General features: G+C 48.9%; 1 protein-coding gene across 1 annotated transcript; it reads right to left on the bottom strand.

Annotated features, from left to right (window-relative positions):
• Positions 1–62: 62 nt before the first annotated feature.
• Positions 63–16,605, bottom strand: CHRNB1 (cholinergic receptor nicotinic beta 1 subunit). The gene is given in 13 exon segments (XM_061570203.1): positions 63–599; positions 2,020–2,158; positions 2,900–3,063; positions 4,582–4,611; positions 4,614–4,807; positions 6,094–6,285; positions 6,594–6,636; positions 6,638–6,742; positions 7,988–8,096; positions 10,249–10,358; positions 12,757–12,801; positions 14,698–14,843; positions 16,435–16,605. Coding segments are annotated over 13 exon segments (1,473 nt in total). The 5' UTR covers positions 16,490–16,605; the 3' UTR covers positions 63–458.
• Positions 16,606–20,699: the final 4,094 nt, after the last annotated feature.

Raw genomic sequence — 20,699 nt, 5'->3', positions numbered from 1 at the left:
CTCATGAGAGCCCATAAATCACTCTGGGAGCATTGATCTTAAAAGAGAACCCAATGTTACAATTTCAGTCACACATACTTTTTATTGGCTGCAAATGTGTCCCGATTTGTCACCTGGAAGACGATTAAACCCTCCGGTGTGTGCGTTCGCGTGCGTTCAAACTCACGCTGCATTCTCAACGGTGTGTACGCAATGCACGCCTGTGAGGCAGGCTGGGAGAAGGGCCGTACGGGCGTGCGTGCGTGCGATGGGGCCACGTGATCTTTTAAATAGGGAAGAAGCCGCGAACATCGATGCGAGGGGAGCTGATAAAATACGAGAGTGAAGCTGGCTTCACTACTTAAGCATATTGGAACAAGAGGAAAGTGAAAACAAATGAGGAAATGTGCAGTGGACACCTACGGGCCATCTGCCCGTGGATGGTGACGATGGTGATGATGAAGCTGGTGCGCGTGCCCTCAAGGGAAGGGGTCGTTCGGGGTGATGTTGTAGCTGGCGTTGAAGAAGATCCCAAAGGTTCCCAGGGACGTGAGCAGTAAGAAGGTGATGAAGAAGATACGATCCACGACCATCGCCACAAACTGCCAGTCTTCCTTCAGCTGAAAAAAGACAAAGACCCCCCCCCCCCCCATAGCCTTAACAGACTGTTGGGGCAAGTGGTGTTTGCGAGTAGCACCTATGAAAGCCGGCATGGCACAAGAGGTGGTGGGTGGCCAGCCCCAAGCCCGGCTGCCTTTGTCTCCCTCGTGGCCATGTTTACACATCGCACCAGGTACTCAAGTAAGGCTGAGTTGACCTCGAGGAGTCCCAAGTCCAGTTCAGATATTCGCCACCGATGTTGGCCGTGAGCGGCCATTGAACTCGGGTCGCCAGGTTCCTAGCGCAGCGCGCTAACCGCTACACCACCGCTCCCCACGCTAAGCACATGTACACAGAGAGCGATCGCCATCTCTCAAGGCCAGCTGCCAGATCTCTTCGCTTTCCCCTGAACCTCTGACCAACGGAGAAGCGCCGTGATCTACACAGCGCGTCCCCAGAATCTATCGGTGAGTTTTGTGTCAATAACGCCGGCGGGCGTATTAAAATGTCTCCTGCACGGTAGCCATGCCGCAGCCTGCACCCCCCCCCCACCCAGTACCTCTGGGAGAGGGCGGTGCGTTGCGGTGCCAGGGCCGCGCTGGTGACACAGGGGGGCGCCATGGTGGCGAGATGTTAATTACCTTGCTTGGTATACAGGAAACATGGGTTCGATCCCGACCCTGACGCCTGCTGTATATTTGGAGTTCGCGTCTCTCTCCCCGTAGGCGCGTAGATTCTTCTCTGATTTTTGCCTCCACATTTAGAATCCGTGTGCGTTTAGAGTATTTGGCTGCTATAAATGTCCACGTAGTGTCGATAAGCCAAGTGGTTGAGCTATCATTTGTGTTAGCCAGGTTGCCTCTGAAGAAAAGAGATATATAACTCAGTGGGCCTTACCTGCTATAATAAAACATAATCGATAGTGATAATTGGTTTTTTACCCTTCTATCTGGCAACAAAACTGACACCTTTTTTTACAAGGAGTCATGTTTGCATAGACCACAATACCTGCAGTCATAATGCAAACAAAAAAAACATAACTCTGATAATGTGCACTGTCCTTGAAGTTGATTGGTCCACACCCGAGACAGCTTTCCTTAGAGCCCAGTCTCACATGGGTTGGACCAGATGGCGCCTTTCCTTAGAGCCTAGTCTCACATGGGTTGGACCAGATGACGCCAAAAGGCGCCATCTGGTCCAACCCATGGAAAGCTGTCTCGGGTGTGGACCAATCAACTTCAAGGACAGTGCACATTATCAGAGTTATGTATTTTGTTTGCGTTATGACTGCAGGTATTGTGGTCTATGCAAACATGACTCCTTGTAAAAAAAAAAGTGTCAGTTTTGTTGCCAGATAGAAGGGTAAAAAACCAATTATCATATTTTTTTACTGGCAAATGAGGTTCCAATGGTGTAAATAATCGATAGTTTTATTTTCACCTCGTCGAACTCCTTCTGGTTGAGCATGTGCTCGGAGATGTAGTGCACGGCGTCCACCGCCGATTGCAGCTCCGGGGGCAGCACCACGTGGAGCTTGTCGGGCCCGGCAAGCTCCGAGGAGAACGGCGTCATTCCGAACCTGCGGCGGGGCACCAACGCTTGTCGTTCTTACGGGGCAGGAGGATCATCAACAAAGTGAAGGCGCTGCGGTCGTTCCACGGCAGGTAGGGGGCGATGTTGCCTCGCGCGTCTGTGAGCAGCAACATTGGACCCTCGGACGTTGGCACGTGATGGCCTACCCGTTTCATTTGAGGTCACGGGGATCTTTAACATCAGCTGTGATGGCGCAAAATAATTTTTATTATTATCATCACCACGGTTGATACACTCCACCGCCGCAGTAAGGGGCCGTCCATAAATGACGTTACGCGATTTTGGACGATTTTTGACCCCCTCGTCACACGGCGTCACAAAGTCAGACCCCCCCTCAAATATGAGGTCACAAAGCTCTGCCCCCCCCCACCCAGAAAATAAAACATGCTTCAAATCGCTTTAAACTATTGTCATTGTCGTGCGTATTTAATGTGGCGCTGCACTCTGATGTTGTAGGAGAAAACATTTATTTAAAAAGTCTATTTAATTAAGTAGAACGTGTATTTAAAGTTGCGCATTTTGATGTGACGTCACATTTCTCACCCCCTCCCCCCTCATCACACAAATGTCTGACCGCCCCCCTCCCCCCCTAGGTGCGTGACGTCATGCATGGACGGCCCCTAATAACCGGGGTGGCCTGCCAGATTCAAACCGCGAACCTCCGCAAGGCGTAGCGAGGTGGGGCGGCTGTGCCCCACAGCTCCCCTTGCGCCGCCGCGCTACTCACGAGTGCGAGGTGGGCAGCAGCAGCGCCTGGCTGGGCGGCGTGCGGATGAAGTACTCGTCGTGGCAGTGCTGCTGGTGCTGCGCCAGCACGGGGAGCTTCGGGGCGAGCTCCTCCTTCTTGGGACGTTCGATCCACAGGTACTTGGGCAGCGCGTGGATGAAAATCTGCAACGTCGCCGCAACGGCAAAGGGGGCCGTCCATAAATGACTTCACGCGATTTTGGACGATTTTTTACCCCCCCCCCCTTCGTCACAGGGCGTCACAAAAAGTCGGACCCCCCCCCTCAAATATGACGTCACAAGGCTCTGCCCCCCCCCCCCCAAATATATAAAACATGCTTCAAATCCGCCTTAAACTATTGTCATTGTAGTGTGTATTTAATGTGGCGCTGCACTCTGATGTTGTAGGAGAAAACATATATTAAAAAGTCTATTTAATTAAGTAGAATGTGTTGCCTATATTTATTTAAAGATGCGCATTTTGATGTGACATCACATTTCTCAACCCCCCCCCCCTCGTCACACATCAGTCACAAATGTCTGACCACCCCCCCCCCCAGGTGCGTGACGTCATTTATGGAACGGCCCCAAAGGCGGCCACGGACACCACACGCACACACGTGGTTACTTGGCGAAGTGGGGGGGGGCGCCACGGTGGCTAGGAGATGTTATCTCCCTCGCCTGGTATGCAGGAGGCCGTGGGTTTGATACCGACCCTGACGTCTGCTGCTGTATATTTGGAGTTCGCGTGTCTCTCTCACCGTCATCATCATCACGGTGGCTAGGAGATGTTAACCACCTCGCCTGGTGTGCAGGAGGCCGTGGGTTTGATACCGACCCTGACGTCTGCTGCTGTATATTTGTAGTTTGCGTGTCTCTCTCTCTCCCCGTGGTCACGTGGATTTTTCTCTGGGTCCTCCGGTTTTTCCCTCCACATTTAGAAACGTGCGTTTAGAGTATTTGGCTGATGTACATTTCCACACAACAAGCCACTTCATTGAGCTATCATTTATGGCCAGGTCGCTTCTGAAAAAGAGTTACATAGCTCAGTGGGCCTTACCTGGTAAAATAAAAAATGTGTTGAGTTTAGTACTTTAAGTTTGGCCAAGATTCGCAACAGCCAATCAAAATTCCCCGTTGGAGCCGGGCAGTGGCAGCAGTGGTGGGTCTACATTGCTGCACATGGCTTGTCCTGTAGTCCTCCAGCAATGAGAAGGCAGAAGCGGGGATTGATAGATCATCTGACAAATGTTGTGAAACTCCGTACTACCCGTGAGCATCGAGGAGGTGCGGTGCCCTGGCTTTGCCAGGTGAAGATGACACAACAAAGTGTGGACTCCACCTGTTCCGTTAGGATGGGAAAGTGTTTCCCTCTCACACGTGTGGATTTTCTCCGGGATGCTCTGGTTTCCTCCCATAAGTAAACACTCATTCATTGGCCGATAACACCTTGATCAATAGAGAAATACAGAGCCTGTGTAATTGTTGGTAGCACCGGCTCTCCGCGTGGCTGCTGCCTTCCCACTCGTCTTCGGCTCCTCCTCGCGCGTCTGAGTCATCCTCTTTCTCTCTGAGAGTGAGCGATTACTTGGCATCTGTGCCGATGACTCTGGTGGTGGTAGCGATGTTGTGGTAGTGGCAGTTACGGTGGTGGCGGTTGTGGTGACATTGGTAGGCTCTCACCCGGCGGACCCAGTAGGGCATGATGTGCGTAGGCCGGCTGATCGGAAGTGCAGGTTGAGCACGATGACGGTGAGGATGACGCAGGCCGTGACGATCACCATGGTGAACATGAGGTAGTTGACGATCACGGGGACCCCGAGGGACGTCTCTGGAACCTTGTCGGCCAGCAGCAGCAGAAACACGGTGAGGGCCAGTAGCACGGAGATGCACAGCCCCATCTTCTCACCTGCAGGATGTAAACAGGTGACGTTTCACTGTGAAGGGTCGATGGGTTGCCATGCGAGTCAACAATCGCAACCAGGACTTGAACTCGCAACTTTCTGACTGCGAGTCGCTCTGCCGCTGTGCCACGTGGCCAGTCAAAGCCAACTTTTGGCGCCACGGTGGCTAGGAGATGTTAGGGGCCGTCCATAAATGACGTCACGCGATTTTGGACGATTTTTTGACCCCCACCCCCCTTCGTCACACGGCGTCGCAAAAAGTCAGACCCCCCTCAAATATGACGTCACAAAGCTCTGCCCCCCCCCCCAAATAGAACATGCTTCAAATCGCTTTAAACTATTGTCATTGTAGTGCGTATTTAATGTGGCACTGCACTCTGATGTTGTAGGAGAAAACATTTAATAAAAAGTATATTTAATTAAGTAGAACGTGTTGTCTATATTTATTTAAAATTGTGCATTTTGATGTGACGTCACATTTCTCAACCCCCCCCCATCGTCACACATCGTCACAAATGTCAACATTACGTATTTAATGTATTTGGATGCTATAAATGTCCACGAACTAAGCAATTTTGTTGAGCTATCATTTGTGGCCAAGTCGCTTCTGAAAAATAAGTTAGCTCAGTGGGATTTAGCTGGTTCGATAAAAATGTGTTTAGTGTTATTTGTATTTTTTTAAAGTAATTTGTTTAACTTTCCTATACTTATGTTTTTGCATTGTTTGTTGTTGTAACGTTCTGACTCGCCCCCTTACGAGACATCTGTGAATAAGTATAACCCGTAAAAACAAAGTTTTTCACTCTAAATCCTTTATATGCGTGGCGGCTAGAGTCCTCATCGTCCTCTGGCTTGAGATGGCTGCCACCTATGGGTCAGATGATTGTCTGCAGTATTAAACAATTGGTAATTAAGTATAATTTTTTTGTCCTATAAAGTGTAAAATTTTGGAAAAAAAATTTTCACTAACATTAATTGTCACGCACAACGAGTCTGTGTGGAAAATGTCAACTCGATTGGATCATGGGAAGTGGGTTAAAAAACGACCGAAAGATTTACACGGTCGTAAGCAAGCAAGCACGCAAGCAAGCAAGCAAGCGAACTTAATATAAAGGATTTAAAAAGAGCCTTGTAGCCCATCGGATTCCTCCAGTAAAATAAAATATTCTAATTCTGTTTTTGTAATGCGAGCACCGCCCACCAAAGGGGATCGCAAATTCCCGCGGGTGTCACGGGCCAGGGGCCGCGTTGCGCCCGGACCACGGCCCTGTCCAGGGGCGGCTCGCCTCACCTGCATCCGGGGGCAGGTAGAAGGTGAAGACGGCACAAATGGTGATGAGGATGCAGGGCACGACGATGTTGATGATGTAGAACAGGGGCTTCCTCTCCATGATGAGATAAAAGGTGATGTCTTGGTACAGAGGGTCCCTGGGGTTGGTGTTCTTGCGCGATGGTTTGTGCTTGATTTGCCACTCGCCGCTCACTGGGCACGCCCGGACACAGGGGGCAGGGTACGCACGCGGGCAGATGTCACCTGCCGTGCCCGCTGCTTGACAGCGCCGACTCCGGGATCGCGCCGACTGCGAGACCGCTCCCCGCTGCGGGACCGCTCCCGCTGTGGGATGGTGCTGACTGTGGGACCATGCCCACTGTATCCTTGACTTGATGGCACCGGCCAGTGCGAAGTTCTTAGCGGAGCCACGGAAGCCGCGTGGCCGCGTCCGATGCCGAGGACAGGCTGTTGTGGAGCCGCTGTCGTTTGTGGAGGTGTACGGTTTGCACCGGCGGTACCTGGGAAGGTGCTCTCGTCGATGATGATGTGCCTGATCTCCTGTCCTGTGCTCGTCGAGCGCATACTCCAGGTTGATCTCCGAGGTGTCATACGTGAACGACTGAAAGACCATGGAGCAGTTCTGCCAATCGAAGGGGAAGTACTTCACCTGCAGGATGCAACCGTCGAACGTCTGAGTGTTGAGATCGTTTGATTTGTCACGTGAAATGATGATCCCGTTAGCCGGTTGCCCGACTATTTTATACGAGGGATCCATGGTGCGTTAGCGACAAAACACGTATTTTTTTGCAGAGAATTAGTAACAGGGTCATTCAGGAATAATGCACACCGAACAAACGAGGTATTTAACGAAATACTATGCATGCAAATTGAAAAAAACAGTTCAACTTCTTTCTGGTTCCAGAGGCAGAAAGAAGTTAGGTACAGGGGCAAGTGCTGTGTTTTTGTCTAATAGGCACATAAAGAGAATGAGTGAAGGGAGAGAACCAAGTTGTAGATAAGAAGCAAGAATATTCCGGAAACGTGGAGCAGCAATGCGGAAAGACTCTTCATATCAGAGCCGCGGCCTCCACCGCTAGGAACGGGTACACCAAGGCCGTAGCCATGGAGTCAACATTGGGGGGGACCAAATCTTCCAGGGGGTCTGGGAGTCCCCCCCAGAAAAAAAAATCTAAATTTGAAAACTCATTTCCTGCCTAAAATAAAAAAAATCACTAATACATAGGATGGACTTATTATAATTTTTTTACAATAATATCTAATAATGTATTGTATTAATTTTCTTTTTTCTTTTTTACGTTTTCTTGTTTCATTGTATGTAATGGCAGAGATTCGGGATTAATAAAGTACAACCATAACCACAATCATATAAACAGAATTCTATTTTATAGCAATATATTGGGGGAGACATCTTGAGCATATTTGAATATTGGGGGGGATGTGTCCCCCCCAATACATATTATAATTACGGCCTTGGGGTACACCAAATAGCACACACACAGCTAAACATTTTCATTGAGCGTCGTCATAGTGGAGAATACAAATCACAAAATAGATAAGACGATACGTCTCCTTCACGTGTACGACTCTCCACTTAAAATTATTTTTGTTAACCAGGTAAAGCGCACTGAGCTCTCTGCTAAGAGGCGACCTGGCCACACATAGTAGCTCATCACAGTGCCTCATATCATCATCACACCTGGGAATTTACTGTAGGCAGCCAAATAATAAAAACGCATGTTTCTAAATGTGTACGGCAAAACTGGAGCAACTCGGAGTACAATCCACTCGCAAACTACAAATATACAGCCATGCTGTGCCTGCGTGTACGTTATCAGTGTCCCTCGTGTACGTTAGCGGTGTCCCTGCGTGTTCGGTAGCCGTGCCCCTGTACCTGCATGCCGCACGAGCTGCGGTAGATGGACGGGGGGACCCACCGCACGGCGCCCGTGTAGTCCACCAGCACGTGCACGTAGAGCCCAAAGTCAAAGTTGCCGTCGTTACTGCGAAGAGCGACAGCGCACGCATCGAGTAGCCAGGGCGACCGCTTGCTGACCCCCCCCCCGTAATTGTGCGGGGGGGGGGGCAGGCCGTGCAGTCGTGTGGCACCAAATCATCGCTGCCGCGGGGACCAAACCCGCGATCGTGCTCGAATGCAACTCAATCATTCTCACATCTTCTGCTCTCTTCATCCAATTGTTAAAATTGTGTTTGATTCTGGTTAGGCTGTGCATTCTCACCCTGCAAAGTAAACTAAACTAAGACTTCTTGGTTCTTTCGGTAAAGTCACGTAGAAGGGAAGTAATAAAATAATAAAAATAAAACATAATAAAATTATTCTCACGACGTTTCGGCCACATCGCAAGCAGCCGTCCTCAGGTGAAAACCAGGTCCGTCGAGGCGACAGAGTCTGAATGAAACAGCACACGAGCTTGGAGCATATATATAAGCTGGGCGCCTTGACAAAGGAATTTGCATATCAAGAGGAATTTAGCATATTTATGGGAAATTCAGGAATGTGATTAGTACTGCATATGCATATGCATTATGCAGGATTAACTGCTGCTGCTGTTGCTGCAGTTGCTGCTGCTGCAGAAACTGCAGCAGCAACTGCAGCAACAGCAGCAGCAGCAGCAGCAGAAACTGCAGCAGAAGCAGATACTGCAGCAGCAGCAACTGCAGCAACAGCAGCAGCAGCAGCAGAAACTGCAGCAGCAGCAGAAACTGCAGCAGCAGCAGCAACTGCAGCAGCAGCAACTGCAGCAGCAGCAACTGCAGCTCCCTTTGATGCTGTTAATTCTGCATAATGCACATGCATATGCAGTACTAATCACATTCCTGCATTTCCCATAAATATGCTAAATTCCTCTTGATATGCAAATTCCTTTGTCAAGGCGCCCAGCTTATATATATGCTCCAAGCTCGTGTGCTATTTCATTCAGACTCTGTCGCCTCGACGGACCTGGTTTTCACCTGAGGACGGCTGCTTGCGTTGTGGCCGAAACGTCGTGAGAATAATTTTATTATGTTTTATTTTTATTATTTTATTACTTCCCTTCTACGTGACTTTACCGAAAGAACCAAGAAGATGAATACCTGCAGTCACGAAAGCTTTAAATCAAATTTTAACTAAGACTATTGTTTATTTTACCAGGTAAAGCCCACTGAGCTATGTAGCTCTTTTTCAGAAGCGACCTGGCCACAAATAATAGCTCAACGAAGCGGCTTATCGCGTGGAAATGTACAGCAGCCAAATACTCTAAACGCGTGACGTTAATTCTAAATGTGGAGGGAAAAAATCGTAGGACCCGGAGAATAATCCACGCAACCACATGGAGAACACACAAACTCCAAATATACAGCAGGCATCAGAGTCGGGATCGAACCGACGACCTCCTCCATACCATGCGGGGTGGTTAACATCTCGCCACGTGGCACCCTTTAACCCTCCACCACCCAGCGAGAGAGCTGTCTCGTGGGACTTTCGCTGACGGTGAGTTCACTGGGCATGCATCGGCTCCCCCTGCCTATGTCCCTCTCCCCTTCTCTTCCCCCGCCCGGCTGCCGATCACACCCAACATCATCAGGTGCCAACAGCAGTGCAGCTCTCCTCGTGTGGCATGTTTGGGGCCGTCCATAAATGACGTCACGCGATTTTGGACGATTTTTAACACCCCCCTCCCTCTCGTCACACGGCGTCACAAAAAGTCAGACCCCCCCTCAAATATGACGTCACAAAGCTCTGCCCCCCCTCCCCCCCAAAAATAAAACATGCTTCAAATCACTTTAAACTATTGTAATTGTAGTGCATATTTAATGTGCCGCTGCATGTTGTAGGAGAAAACATTTATTAAAAGTGTATTTAATTAAGTAGAACGTGTTTATGTTTATTTAAAGTTGCGCATTTTGATGTGACGTCACATTTCTCAACCCCCCCCCCCCTTGTCACACATCGTCACAAATGTCTGCCCCCCCCCCCCCCCGAGGTGCTTTACGTCATTCATGGACGGCCCCTAAGCCAATTCGTCACGCTATCATTTGTGGCCAGCTCACTTCTGAAAAAGAGCTATATAGCTCAGTGGGCCTTCCCTGGTCAAATAAAAAGTAGTTTAGTTTAGAGCAGCGGAACTGGGCTGTGCGAAGTGAAGCACGTACTTGTTAGACAGAGCGATGTCCGGGAGCCAGATGCGCTTCGGAGACAGACGGATGGACTTCAGGTTGTCGTAGTTTCTTGGGTCCCAGGACAAGCGAGGGTCTTCCCAAGACTAACCAATCAGACGCGAGAGTCAATGCTGAACGTCATCATAGCAGGGCAAGTGAGCGCCGCGGTGGTGTGGAGGTTGTTTTCAAGTTTAATTGATTAGGTATAGCCCTGTGAGCCATGCGGCTCTTGAGTCGGGTGCAACGGCAACAAACAAAACATGAACAGAGAACATCTTAAAGTGACGACGCGCAACAGAAACATCCTGGATAAACCAGCAAATCTTCCAGGAAAAAAAAGTATTACAACGCTGTGTGCAAAAATCCCAGTGTGATGCAAGTCAAACAATAACAACCATAAGACAATTTAGATTAAAGTTATGAGGCCAAATCCGCACTTTCACCCTGAATCCTGTATATTTGGAGTTTGCACGCGTCTCTCCCTGTGGTCGTGTCGATTTTTCTCCGGGTCCTCCGGTTTTCCCTCCACATTTAGAAACATGAGTTTGGAGTATTTGGCTGCTCTACATTTCCATGCGATAAGCTATTTCGTTATAATTTGTGGCGAGGCCGTTGCGAAAAAGAGTAATATAACTCAGTGGGTCCTGACCTGGTAAAATAAAAATAGTCTATAGTTTATATTTACCAAAAGAGGGAAATGTTAGCCAAAATTTTGAACAATATTGTACAAAGCAAGTTATGCGTTCAATGTTTTGGCAGAGAAAAGGCTGCGTTTGGTGTACATATTTACAACACAGGGGCCGTCCATAAATGACGTTACACGATTTTGGACGATTTTTGACCCCCCCCCCACCCTTCGTCACACGGCGTCACAAAAAGTCAGACCCCCCCCCCCTCAAATATGACCTCACAAAGCTCTGCCCCCCCCTCCAAAAATAAAACATGCTTCAAATCACTTTCAACTATTGTCATTGTAGTGCTGTACTCTGATGTTGTAGGAGAAAACATGTATTAAAAAGTATATTTAATTAAGTAAAACGTGTTGTCTATATTTATTTAAAGTTGCACATTTTAATGTGACGTCACATTTCTCACCCCCCCCCCCTCGTCACACATCGTCACAAATGTCTTACCCCCCCCCCCTAGGTGCGTTACGTCTTGCACTCACGTAATCCACTGTGGTCTTCTGTAGGCTACTCATGCCTAAAGGGTACTCATCAGGACTTGTGAGCCACATTTAAAACATTGCACTGCATCCATTGGACATTCAGCAGCAATTACAAACGTGATTTTAATCAAGTGTGTGAATAGGTCACTGGTTCAGTAATCTACAACACGCGCGCAGAAGTGGGTATTAGCCTGTGCTATATCTGCAACGTTCAGAGTGTGTGTGCATGATTATAATCATGGCATAATTATGCGATTAATGTCATTTGAAATTGAAAGACTGAAGACAAATTTTGATTTAAAGCTTTCGTGACTGCAGGGATTCATATTATTGGTTCTTTCGGTAAAGTCACGTGGAAGGGAAACAATAAAATAATAAAAATAGAAAGCAATACAATTATCACGACGTTTCGACTGCAACACAAGCAATCATCATCAGGTGTGAAATCCACAGAAGAAGATTTTATTGTTTTATATTTCTTTATTTTATTGTTTCCCTTCTACGTGACTTTACCGAAATAACCAAGAAGACTGAAGACAGTTGTGCAGAAGCACATCCAGTGCAGTAACAGCGCTTGGGCACGGATTTCAGACTGGCTGGAGAAAATTACTAACAATGCATTATTCGTACACTGCGTCATTCGTGCCAAACGCATATCAAGACGCCGGTGTGGTAGACCTTGTAACGTGGCGTTGGGTGGGGTGGGGGGTTCGCAAGGAGACGCCACCGCCACCAGAGTAAACCACGGACGGGAGCTTGGGGAAGGCGGCCAGAACCGGCGCGACCAACAATTGTCCGAGTTCTGTGGTCCAATATTGAGATGCATGGCCAACTTCCATTTACGAGTGGCAGGAAATTAGAGCACCCGCAGAATGAATCCATCTAAGAGTTATACCGCTCAGCCATATTCAGCAAAAGAAAAATCGGAGACGGATGCGTGGACGGGAGAGAGAAAAATTCAACAAAATTAAAACTCTACACAGAAGAAAACACAAATGTTCCTCGTCCAGTCTTAAAATCATCAACTGTCACGGCTGAGCAGACTTCATTCGGCAGAGACTCTTCCAGACACCGTGGGGGGCTGCAGATGAACAGCTCCGTTCTGATGTCCGAAGCCGAGTGGATTTCACACACAGACAATGTGACGCGACATGTCGGGGTGGGGGAGAGGGGGTAACACTCAATCCGCCAGACCGATGGGATTACGGGTGGACATTATTCCCACTTGCTGTGCTGCCATCAGACCCTACCAATAAGCCAGGAGATTGTGACCTCGACGCCCTTCCGGTGTGCGATCATCCACGGACATGAGTGTGGGAAGCCGAGGCTCTCACCATGTCCATGTAGACGCTGGTGGTCAGCTCCTCCTTCTTCTCGTTCTGCAACGAGTCCACGCGGGTACAAGCAGCGTGCGTCAACACCTCCGTGCAACTCCATTTTTGGGGTCAGATGGCGCCAATACAATGTGTGTACACCCTGCTCCACCCGACATACTCGAGGTGCAACGTTTCTAAGGGACCTCTTTGCGAGTTTTAAAACGATGAAAAACAGAACAAGCGTTACCCTTTCTGGCAATAAAGCAGGTGTTAAGATGTTCAAAACACCTATTTCAGGAAGAGATCGCGTGAATATACATGTGTCGTTAACCGACCACCACCCGTCACCTAAACAAAAGCAACTGTTAATGTTGTGGGTTTACTCTCCAACACACCGGTTACTGCTGAATAATCATTAAGCAGTTTTAAGTTGAATCTAAAAACTCACCTTTTGAAACTTGCTTTTACTTAAGATTATTTTATAGTGTTCTTTTTATATGCCTTCGATAGTAATTCATTATAATTCAAGTTTGACTTGTATGGAATTTGCTTATATTCTTCTTGTGATTTAGTCTATAAACAATTATTTTTTTAAATCTGTACAGCACTTAGAATGGCATCCTTTGCACGAAATACAGTAGTGATATATAAATAAAGACTTGATTGATTGAACTAATAACTAATTGTCACGTTTTGTTTATGTGACAAACCTTACTAATTGGCTGTGTCGGGTGGTGGCGGGCTAACGACACACATATATACGCGATCTACCCCCCCCCCCCACGCCATATTATAAGATGAAAACTTTATTAATGGGCTTGTTAGATGGAGGAGGGTGAACAACACACATTTTACCTACACGATCTCAGCGAAAAATCTATTACAAATCACGTTAATAGTTACGAAAGCCCACGTGTAAGATCACCGTACAACATCCCGATGACAGTGATACATTAGCAGGCGAGGCCAAACGATCACCCATGCTCAAAGGTCCGAAACAAGGATCGCGAGGATGAGAAAGAGATGGGCTTGTGTACAGGTGATGTTTTCATCGCAGAGACTGAGAGAGATGGAGGAAGCTTCAGGAAGCCTGAAGCTGCTGGCCACGATGGGAGGGCTTTAGGAGAGATAAAGTTTATGCCGTGTTGCTGTTCCTCCTCCGCTGAAGCAACACAGAATACAGTGGTTGACTATAAAGTCCATAGTTTGTATGTATGTTGAACTTTGTTTGCACCGTACGTAGCCAACCGTGCTCATCAGAGGTGCGGGGATTGGATTGGATAGCCACAATCGCACTGCATGTGGATTAAATGTTTCACGTATAGCGGAGAAGATGTGTACATCATCCTGTTGATGTGCTGATGCGGTTGATGGTTCCACCACCGGTGTCTTCCAGGAGGAGGAATGTGAAAGCCGGGAGGTGCGATGATGTTTGGGTCTCATGAGGTGGCAACTCTATGACTAACACGCAAACACATTCCTGCGGAGGGAGCTGGTAGGAACGTTGGGTTGCTCGGTCAATGGCCAGGGTCAACGGCGGCGTGGTGTATTCCGCAAATATGCCCGACTCTGAGGGCGGGCACAAGCCGGCGTGAGTAGGTTAAACGTTGAGTTTTATAAGGGCACCACGGGGTGGCCAGCCCCTCCCCACCCAGCCCCACCCCTCCCACCCCCCACCCTCCCCACCCAGCCCCACCCCTCCCACCCTCCCCACCCAGCCCCTCCCACCCTCCCCACCCAGCCCCTCCCCACCCTCCCCTCCCCACCCAGCCCCACCCTCCTCACCCAGCCCCTCCCCACCCCACCCCACCCTCCCCACCCAGCCCCTCCCTCCCCACCCAGCCCCTCCCTGCACGACGGACGGACGGACAAAATAATCCCCTGTGGGCTGGTGTAACCAGGAGGTTCCTACCAGTAATATTCGTCATACCAGGCTGATGAGCCGTGAGAGCGTCATACCAGGCTGATGAGTTGCGAGAGCGTCATTCCGAGGCGCACGGTGACGCGGCCCGTGGCGGTCCATGCGGGCCGCACCAGGGTCTTGTACTGCTGCGCCACGAACAGGTCCTTGAGCAGATTCTCTTCCGCCTGCAGGCCGCCCACGCCTGAAGAGCAATACTTGTTCAGAGGGCTCTTGGCCGACAAGCAGTTGCCATGCTAATGAGACACTGAACTTCATAATAAACGTTTTTGGGTTAGATCGCGTTATTTATAAATGTGTCGTAACCCTCCACCACCCGACACGGCCAATCAGCAAAAAAGTGTCACGTTGACAAAGGACAAATAGTTCACTACTTTAGCCCACCGGTGTGTTAAAGAGTGAATCCACACCATTTACAGTTTTTGAGTACTGCCCAGTATAAACCCTCCCACTTTAGTAAAATTTCTTGCTGTGGTTGTCACACCTGATGATGATTGCTTGTGTTGCAATCGAAACGTCGTGATGCGATTTATTTATTTATTTCACCTACGTGACTTTACCGAAAGAACCAAAGAGTATGGATCCTTGCAGTCACGAAAACTTAAAATCCAGAACACTTTTAATGTTCATATTTTTCTCCATCCTACACGTGGGTGTCCACATCGCGTCGGTTTCTTTCTCAGCACCGCCTGCATCATCACCAGTTTGCTTTCTTCTACCTGCAAACTTTATCTCACTTCTACGTTGGTCAATCTTTGTAGTCCAGCTTAGATGCAGCAGCAGCAGCCTTCTGTAGCAAAACATTTCGAGTGCCGATAAACACACGGGGCTATATATTGCTGTGTATACAGAGCACTGTGCATTAGAGGCAAGGGATCACGGCATGGATGAGTGTGGCGGCGTGCCCGAGTTGGGAACCTGGGCGAGTGAAGCGGGGGGAGGAACGCGCTGGGCTGGCGCCAGAGGTCGCAAACGGGTTTTGATTCCTTACCCGTACCCGGCCGCACCAGGGTCGCAAATGGGTACCCGTGCCCGGCCGTTCCCTACCCATACCCTACCCGAAATGAGTGACAAACGGTTACTCACCAGTGACTCACGCGCTACCCGTACCCGGCCGCACCAGGGTCGCAAACGGCTACCCGTACCCGTACCCGGCCGGGTACGGGTAGCCGGGTATCGGGTAGGGTGCGGGTATCGGGTACCCGGTTGCGACCTCTGGCTGGCGCTGCCCTGCGAGCCGCACTCTCATCAACGCGCGCTCCGGATACCTCGCGGCTCCGGGGGTTTCGGTGGCGATACGAATCCGGCCACATGAGTTTTATTACCGCCCGCGGCTAAGATATGGTGCGATCTCTCCCTGCAATTCCGATTAGCGCGGTTGGCGACGTACCGTGCGAAAGAAGTTCAACGCGCAGTCGCATAGATGACATTGACGCTTGTATGCGGCTATCTTTCTTCTAAATTGGCGAATATCGAAATGCATTGAACACGTACGGGCCTGGATCCGACTGCTGTAGTGCCCTGCAGATGAACATGACTTCCGCCACGCGCGTGTTCAATGTTGTCGGCTTTTGAACAAGGAAAGAGAATCGAAAACAGCAGCAACAACTAAACTTCATAGAATGTCCACAAGCCCGGCCAAATCTGGCCCGAGGGCCACACTCGAGGGAGCGAGAGACGAAGCAGTCCCGGCACCCCCCCCTCCCGTGTCTCGGACTCGACTCATCCACGCGGTTTCGGGGGTGGCTCACGGAGCCCCGGGGACGCACGGGCACCTTGAAGCGACGTGAAGACGACGAGGAGGGCCCACGCTCTCTGGCTGGTGGCCATGGCTGCGTCGTGTTTGGTGTCTCGTGTGCCTCTCGCCGGAGCTCGCTATGGCGAGCCTGCTCTTATCGCTGCCCTCGTTCGTCGCTGCTGTTGTCGTCTGCCGCGGGCTGTGGAGAGGAGGGAACTTTGTTGATCTATTTTTGGCCGCTGCGATTTTTGCCGGACGCGGCGTGAACCAGCCCTGTAGCTCGTGTTGCAGGCGAGCCGCAGCAGCTGTCACTTCGTAACAAAGACAAAGATTCCCCCCCCCCCCCGTATAGCCCGCGAAGGACTGCTGGGGCAAGTGCTGTTAGCGAGCACCCTGAGTGAAGGTCGACACGAAGCCGCACGAAGGGGGTGGGGTGGCCCAGCGACAACGCACGGCCACCTTTGTCTCCCCAGTGCTGATGGCTTTTTTTGAACACACGGCCCCAGAAACTGAACCGGCCCTCTGAAGGAGTCCCAGGACCGGTTCTGATATTCGCCGCTTGCAATAATTATATCGGTCAGCGAGAGCTGGGAATCGAACTTGGGTCGGTGGGGCGGGCTCGGAGCGCGTCCGTGCGCTCATCCACTGCCCCAGAAGCCGCGCGGGCTCCATTCTCGGCTACTCGTCGTTCGGTGCATGTTGAGAGAGCCGGGTGAGAGAATGAGAGAAAAATTAACTCGTAAAAACAAAGTTTTACACTATTAATCATTTATATGCGTGGCATCGGTTTTATTTTATTATTCATTTCTGTTTTTCTTGAGTAAGAGTTTCATTTTCATCACATTGGTATTTAAAATAAAATAGGAAAAATGTTTTTTCCTAAAAAGTGGAAAATTTTGGAAAAAAAATTTCACGAAAATAAATTGTCACGCACAACGAGTCTGTGTGCAAAATGTCAGCTCGATTGGATCACGGGAAGTGGGTTAAAAAACGACTGAAAGATTTGCACGGTCGTAAGCGCGCAAGCAAGCAAGCAAGTGAACTTAATATAAAGGATAAAAAAAATTTTCCCTAAAAAGTGGAAAGTTTTGGGAAAAAAATTCACGAAAATAAATTGTCACGCACAACGAGTCTGTGTGCAAAATGTCAGCTCGATTGGATCACGGGAAGTGGGTTAAAAAACGACCGAAAGATTTGCACGGTCGTAAGCACGCAAGCAAGCAAGTGAACTTAATATAAAGGATTGAAAAAAGAGAGAGCCGGGGAAGAGAGTGAGAGAGAGAGCAGACGACACCGACTCCCCCCCCCCTCTCCTGTCCCGTTATATGATGCTGGGAGCGCAGTGTGTCTGTGCTGTGACTCACGGAGAGTGATAAGACACGGGTCGGAAACCAAGATAACAACAGGAGACGTTCGTTTTCGAGTTTGGTAAAGAAAAATAACTCGTTATTAAAAAGAACCTGCAATGCGTGTGAAGACGCAGACTGCCGACTCCTGGTCGCGTAAATATAAATGTGTTGTTAAACCCGCCACCACCCGACACAGCCAATTGGAAAGGATTGTCACGTAAACAGAACGTGGCCAATTCGTCACTAGTACAGCACACCGTTGTGTTGGAGAGCAAATCCCCAACATTTACAACCCGAGTACGACGTTTCGCCAGTAATTACAAATAGCTTCATCAGGCGACAGCCAGATTTGTGGAGAAATCATTCTGTTTCGTTCCTTAAATATGATGGAAATGACGACCTCGCGCATCCACTCAGCCACCTACCCATCTACGGCACTGCAAGGCACAACAGCCACTCATCACCAGTGTCACCGCAGATACCAACGCGTCTCTTTCTGCGTTTTCCCTCGCACTGATCCACTTTGGAATCACCTCCCATCGTCTCTCTTCCCCAAGCTCTTAAATCCTTGCTCAATTCAAGAAACGTGGCACACTTATCTACTGCAACTTTAAAACAGTCGTGCTGTTTGTTGCTGGCTGCTTGGCGTTTTGGGGCCTTTGGGCCTCTTTGCAGCAAGAACAATAATAATACAATAGTCAAACATGTTTGTGAGATGAACATCTTAAAATATGTACTTGCTACATCACTAGAAGAAAAAACACGCGTTCACTTACAATGCAGTTCCTTAGCAATGTGACAAGTTCATGTCAGCTCAAGCGTCTTGTCAATCACGCTGACTGCCTGATGGTCACTCACACTCTGAAGCCCTCTCCTCTCCACAGCTCACTTCTGCTCCCTCCGTCTCGCTAATCCCTCTCTTCCCCACACTCAACCACCTCCCATCATCATCGCCTTCACTTCCCCAACATCTTAATATCGACAAGGCTCGATTATTGCAACTCACTACTCTACGGGACGTCTGGCAAAAGACATTACGTACGGTGCGAAAAAAGTTCAGCATACACACATAGCTCCGTGAATAATTTGCTCCCCTCTTTGCCCCGTTTCTCCATTCCTTTACCATCATTGCCCTCTTATTTTCCATTGTTGTTTACCACGAGTGAAGCCGCTTATTCACAAACAACCTAGATTTCGATTTAAAGCGTTCGTGACTGCAGGGATTCATCTTCTTGGTTCTTTCGGTAAAGTCACGTAGAAGGGAAGTAATAAAATTAAAACATAATAAAATAATTCTCACGACGTTACGGCCACAACGCAAGCAGCCGTCCTCTTCAAGCAGCCGTCCTCTTCACCTGAGGACGGCTGCTTGCGTTGTGGCCGAAACGTCGTGAGAATTATTTTATTATGTTTTATTTTTATTATTTTATTATTTCCCTTATACGTGACTTTACCGAAAGAACCGAGAAGAGGAAACAACATAGACTTCACATATATAAACAAGCGGCCCTTTGTCAAGCCACTGCTAAAGGTCTATCCACGCGCGTCGTGTACATCACAGCGGCTTGTTTGACAAAGATCTGTGTGTGACCAAGAGTGATGGGCTCAAGACCAGTTCAGGGATCGCTCGTCACCGATAATAGCCGTGGCCGGAAATCGAACTCAGGCCGTCAGGTTCGCGGAAGTTTGCAAAACCACTGCGGCAACGCTTCCACACGTCTCAGTCGTACGTGCGTGCAACGCGCAGCTGGCGATGTTTCTGCTCCAGTTGGGTTTTTGTCGTCATTTACACACTGGCTATTTAAAATGGACCGCGGAGCTAGACTTATTGATGGCGCCGACTCATTGCGTGGCTGCTGCCTTCATCGCTGGTCTTGTCGTTCCTCCCCGAGCCTCCGAGTCGTTCGCTCTCTCCAAGAGAGCGAGGAGGTAATACTCTGCAGCCGCGACGGGTCACAATTATTATTTCAAACCCCAAAACTGCACACTGTGTGCACCTGGACAGTATTTTAACAGCGACAGTACCCATTCCACAAGTGCGTGGTCAACCGCAAACTGCTGACCTCCATTCTAGATTTGAAGTTTTCGTGACTGCAAGGATTCATACTCTTTGTTTTTTTCGGTAAAGTCACGTAGGTAAAAAATTTAAATAAATTAACTTAAATTTTAGGTGCGACCTGGAGGTCAGCATACTTAGTTTTTTTCGGTAAAGTCACGTTGGTAAAAAAGATGTATAATTTTTTGTTATTAAAAAAAATGTATTTTAATTTTTTACCTACGTGACTTTACCGAAAAAACCAAAGAGTATGCTGACCTCCAAGTCGCACCGATTCTCTGCCACCCGTACCCAGCCGATCTCATCCTCCATCGGGTCAACACCGATTAGCACGGTTGGCTACGTACGGTGCGAAAGAAGCTCAACATATCTACAACACACACGCAGTCCCTCCTACCCCCGCCTCACTCCTCTCTTCCTAGTTCATACGCAGGTCTCAATCCCACGCCACTGAATGGCCATTGTCACCCAGTGTCTGTTATTCCAGTTTGAGAGGTCATCTGGCGACTGTGAGCACTGTAGCATATCCAGGATTTGATAGAGGTGAGATGAACACGGAAACTTGGGTGGTATGAACATGAGCCATTGGTTAGCACACGCCGCATGTTTTGGAGGTCGCTGCACGCCTCTTGTGCATAAGCTGCAGGACCTGGCGGAGGTTAGAAAGTGCTGGCGGAGTGCGGTGATGGCATCTCCAGCTCTGGCCACGGTAACATCTTGATTTTAAGTGCTCTGCAATGACTACTGGCCTGTGAGTTGTACTCGTTTCTGAATTTGTATTCAATTTCAATATGAATTTGTATTCAGAAACCATGGGTTTACAACAATTGGCATATTCAAAGATTACCAAACACATTTCAAACGCTCACATTATAACTTAAGAAAACACATCACACA

Source organism: Lethenteron reissneri, chromosome 45 (assembly GCF_015708825.2).
Source record: "Lethenteron reissneri isolate LAM-NWPU_2019-01 chromosome 45, ASM1570882v1, whole genome shotgun sequence".
NCBI lineage: Eukaryota > Metazoa > Chordata > Hyperoartia > Petromyzontiformes > Petromyzontidae > Lethenteron > Lethenteron reissneri.
The sequence above is the reverse complement of the archived record's forward strand: the minus strand, read 5'-3'. Positions and strand labels throughout refer to the sequence as shown.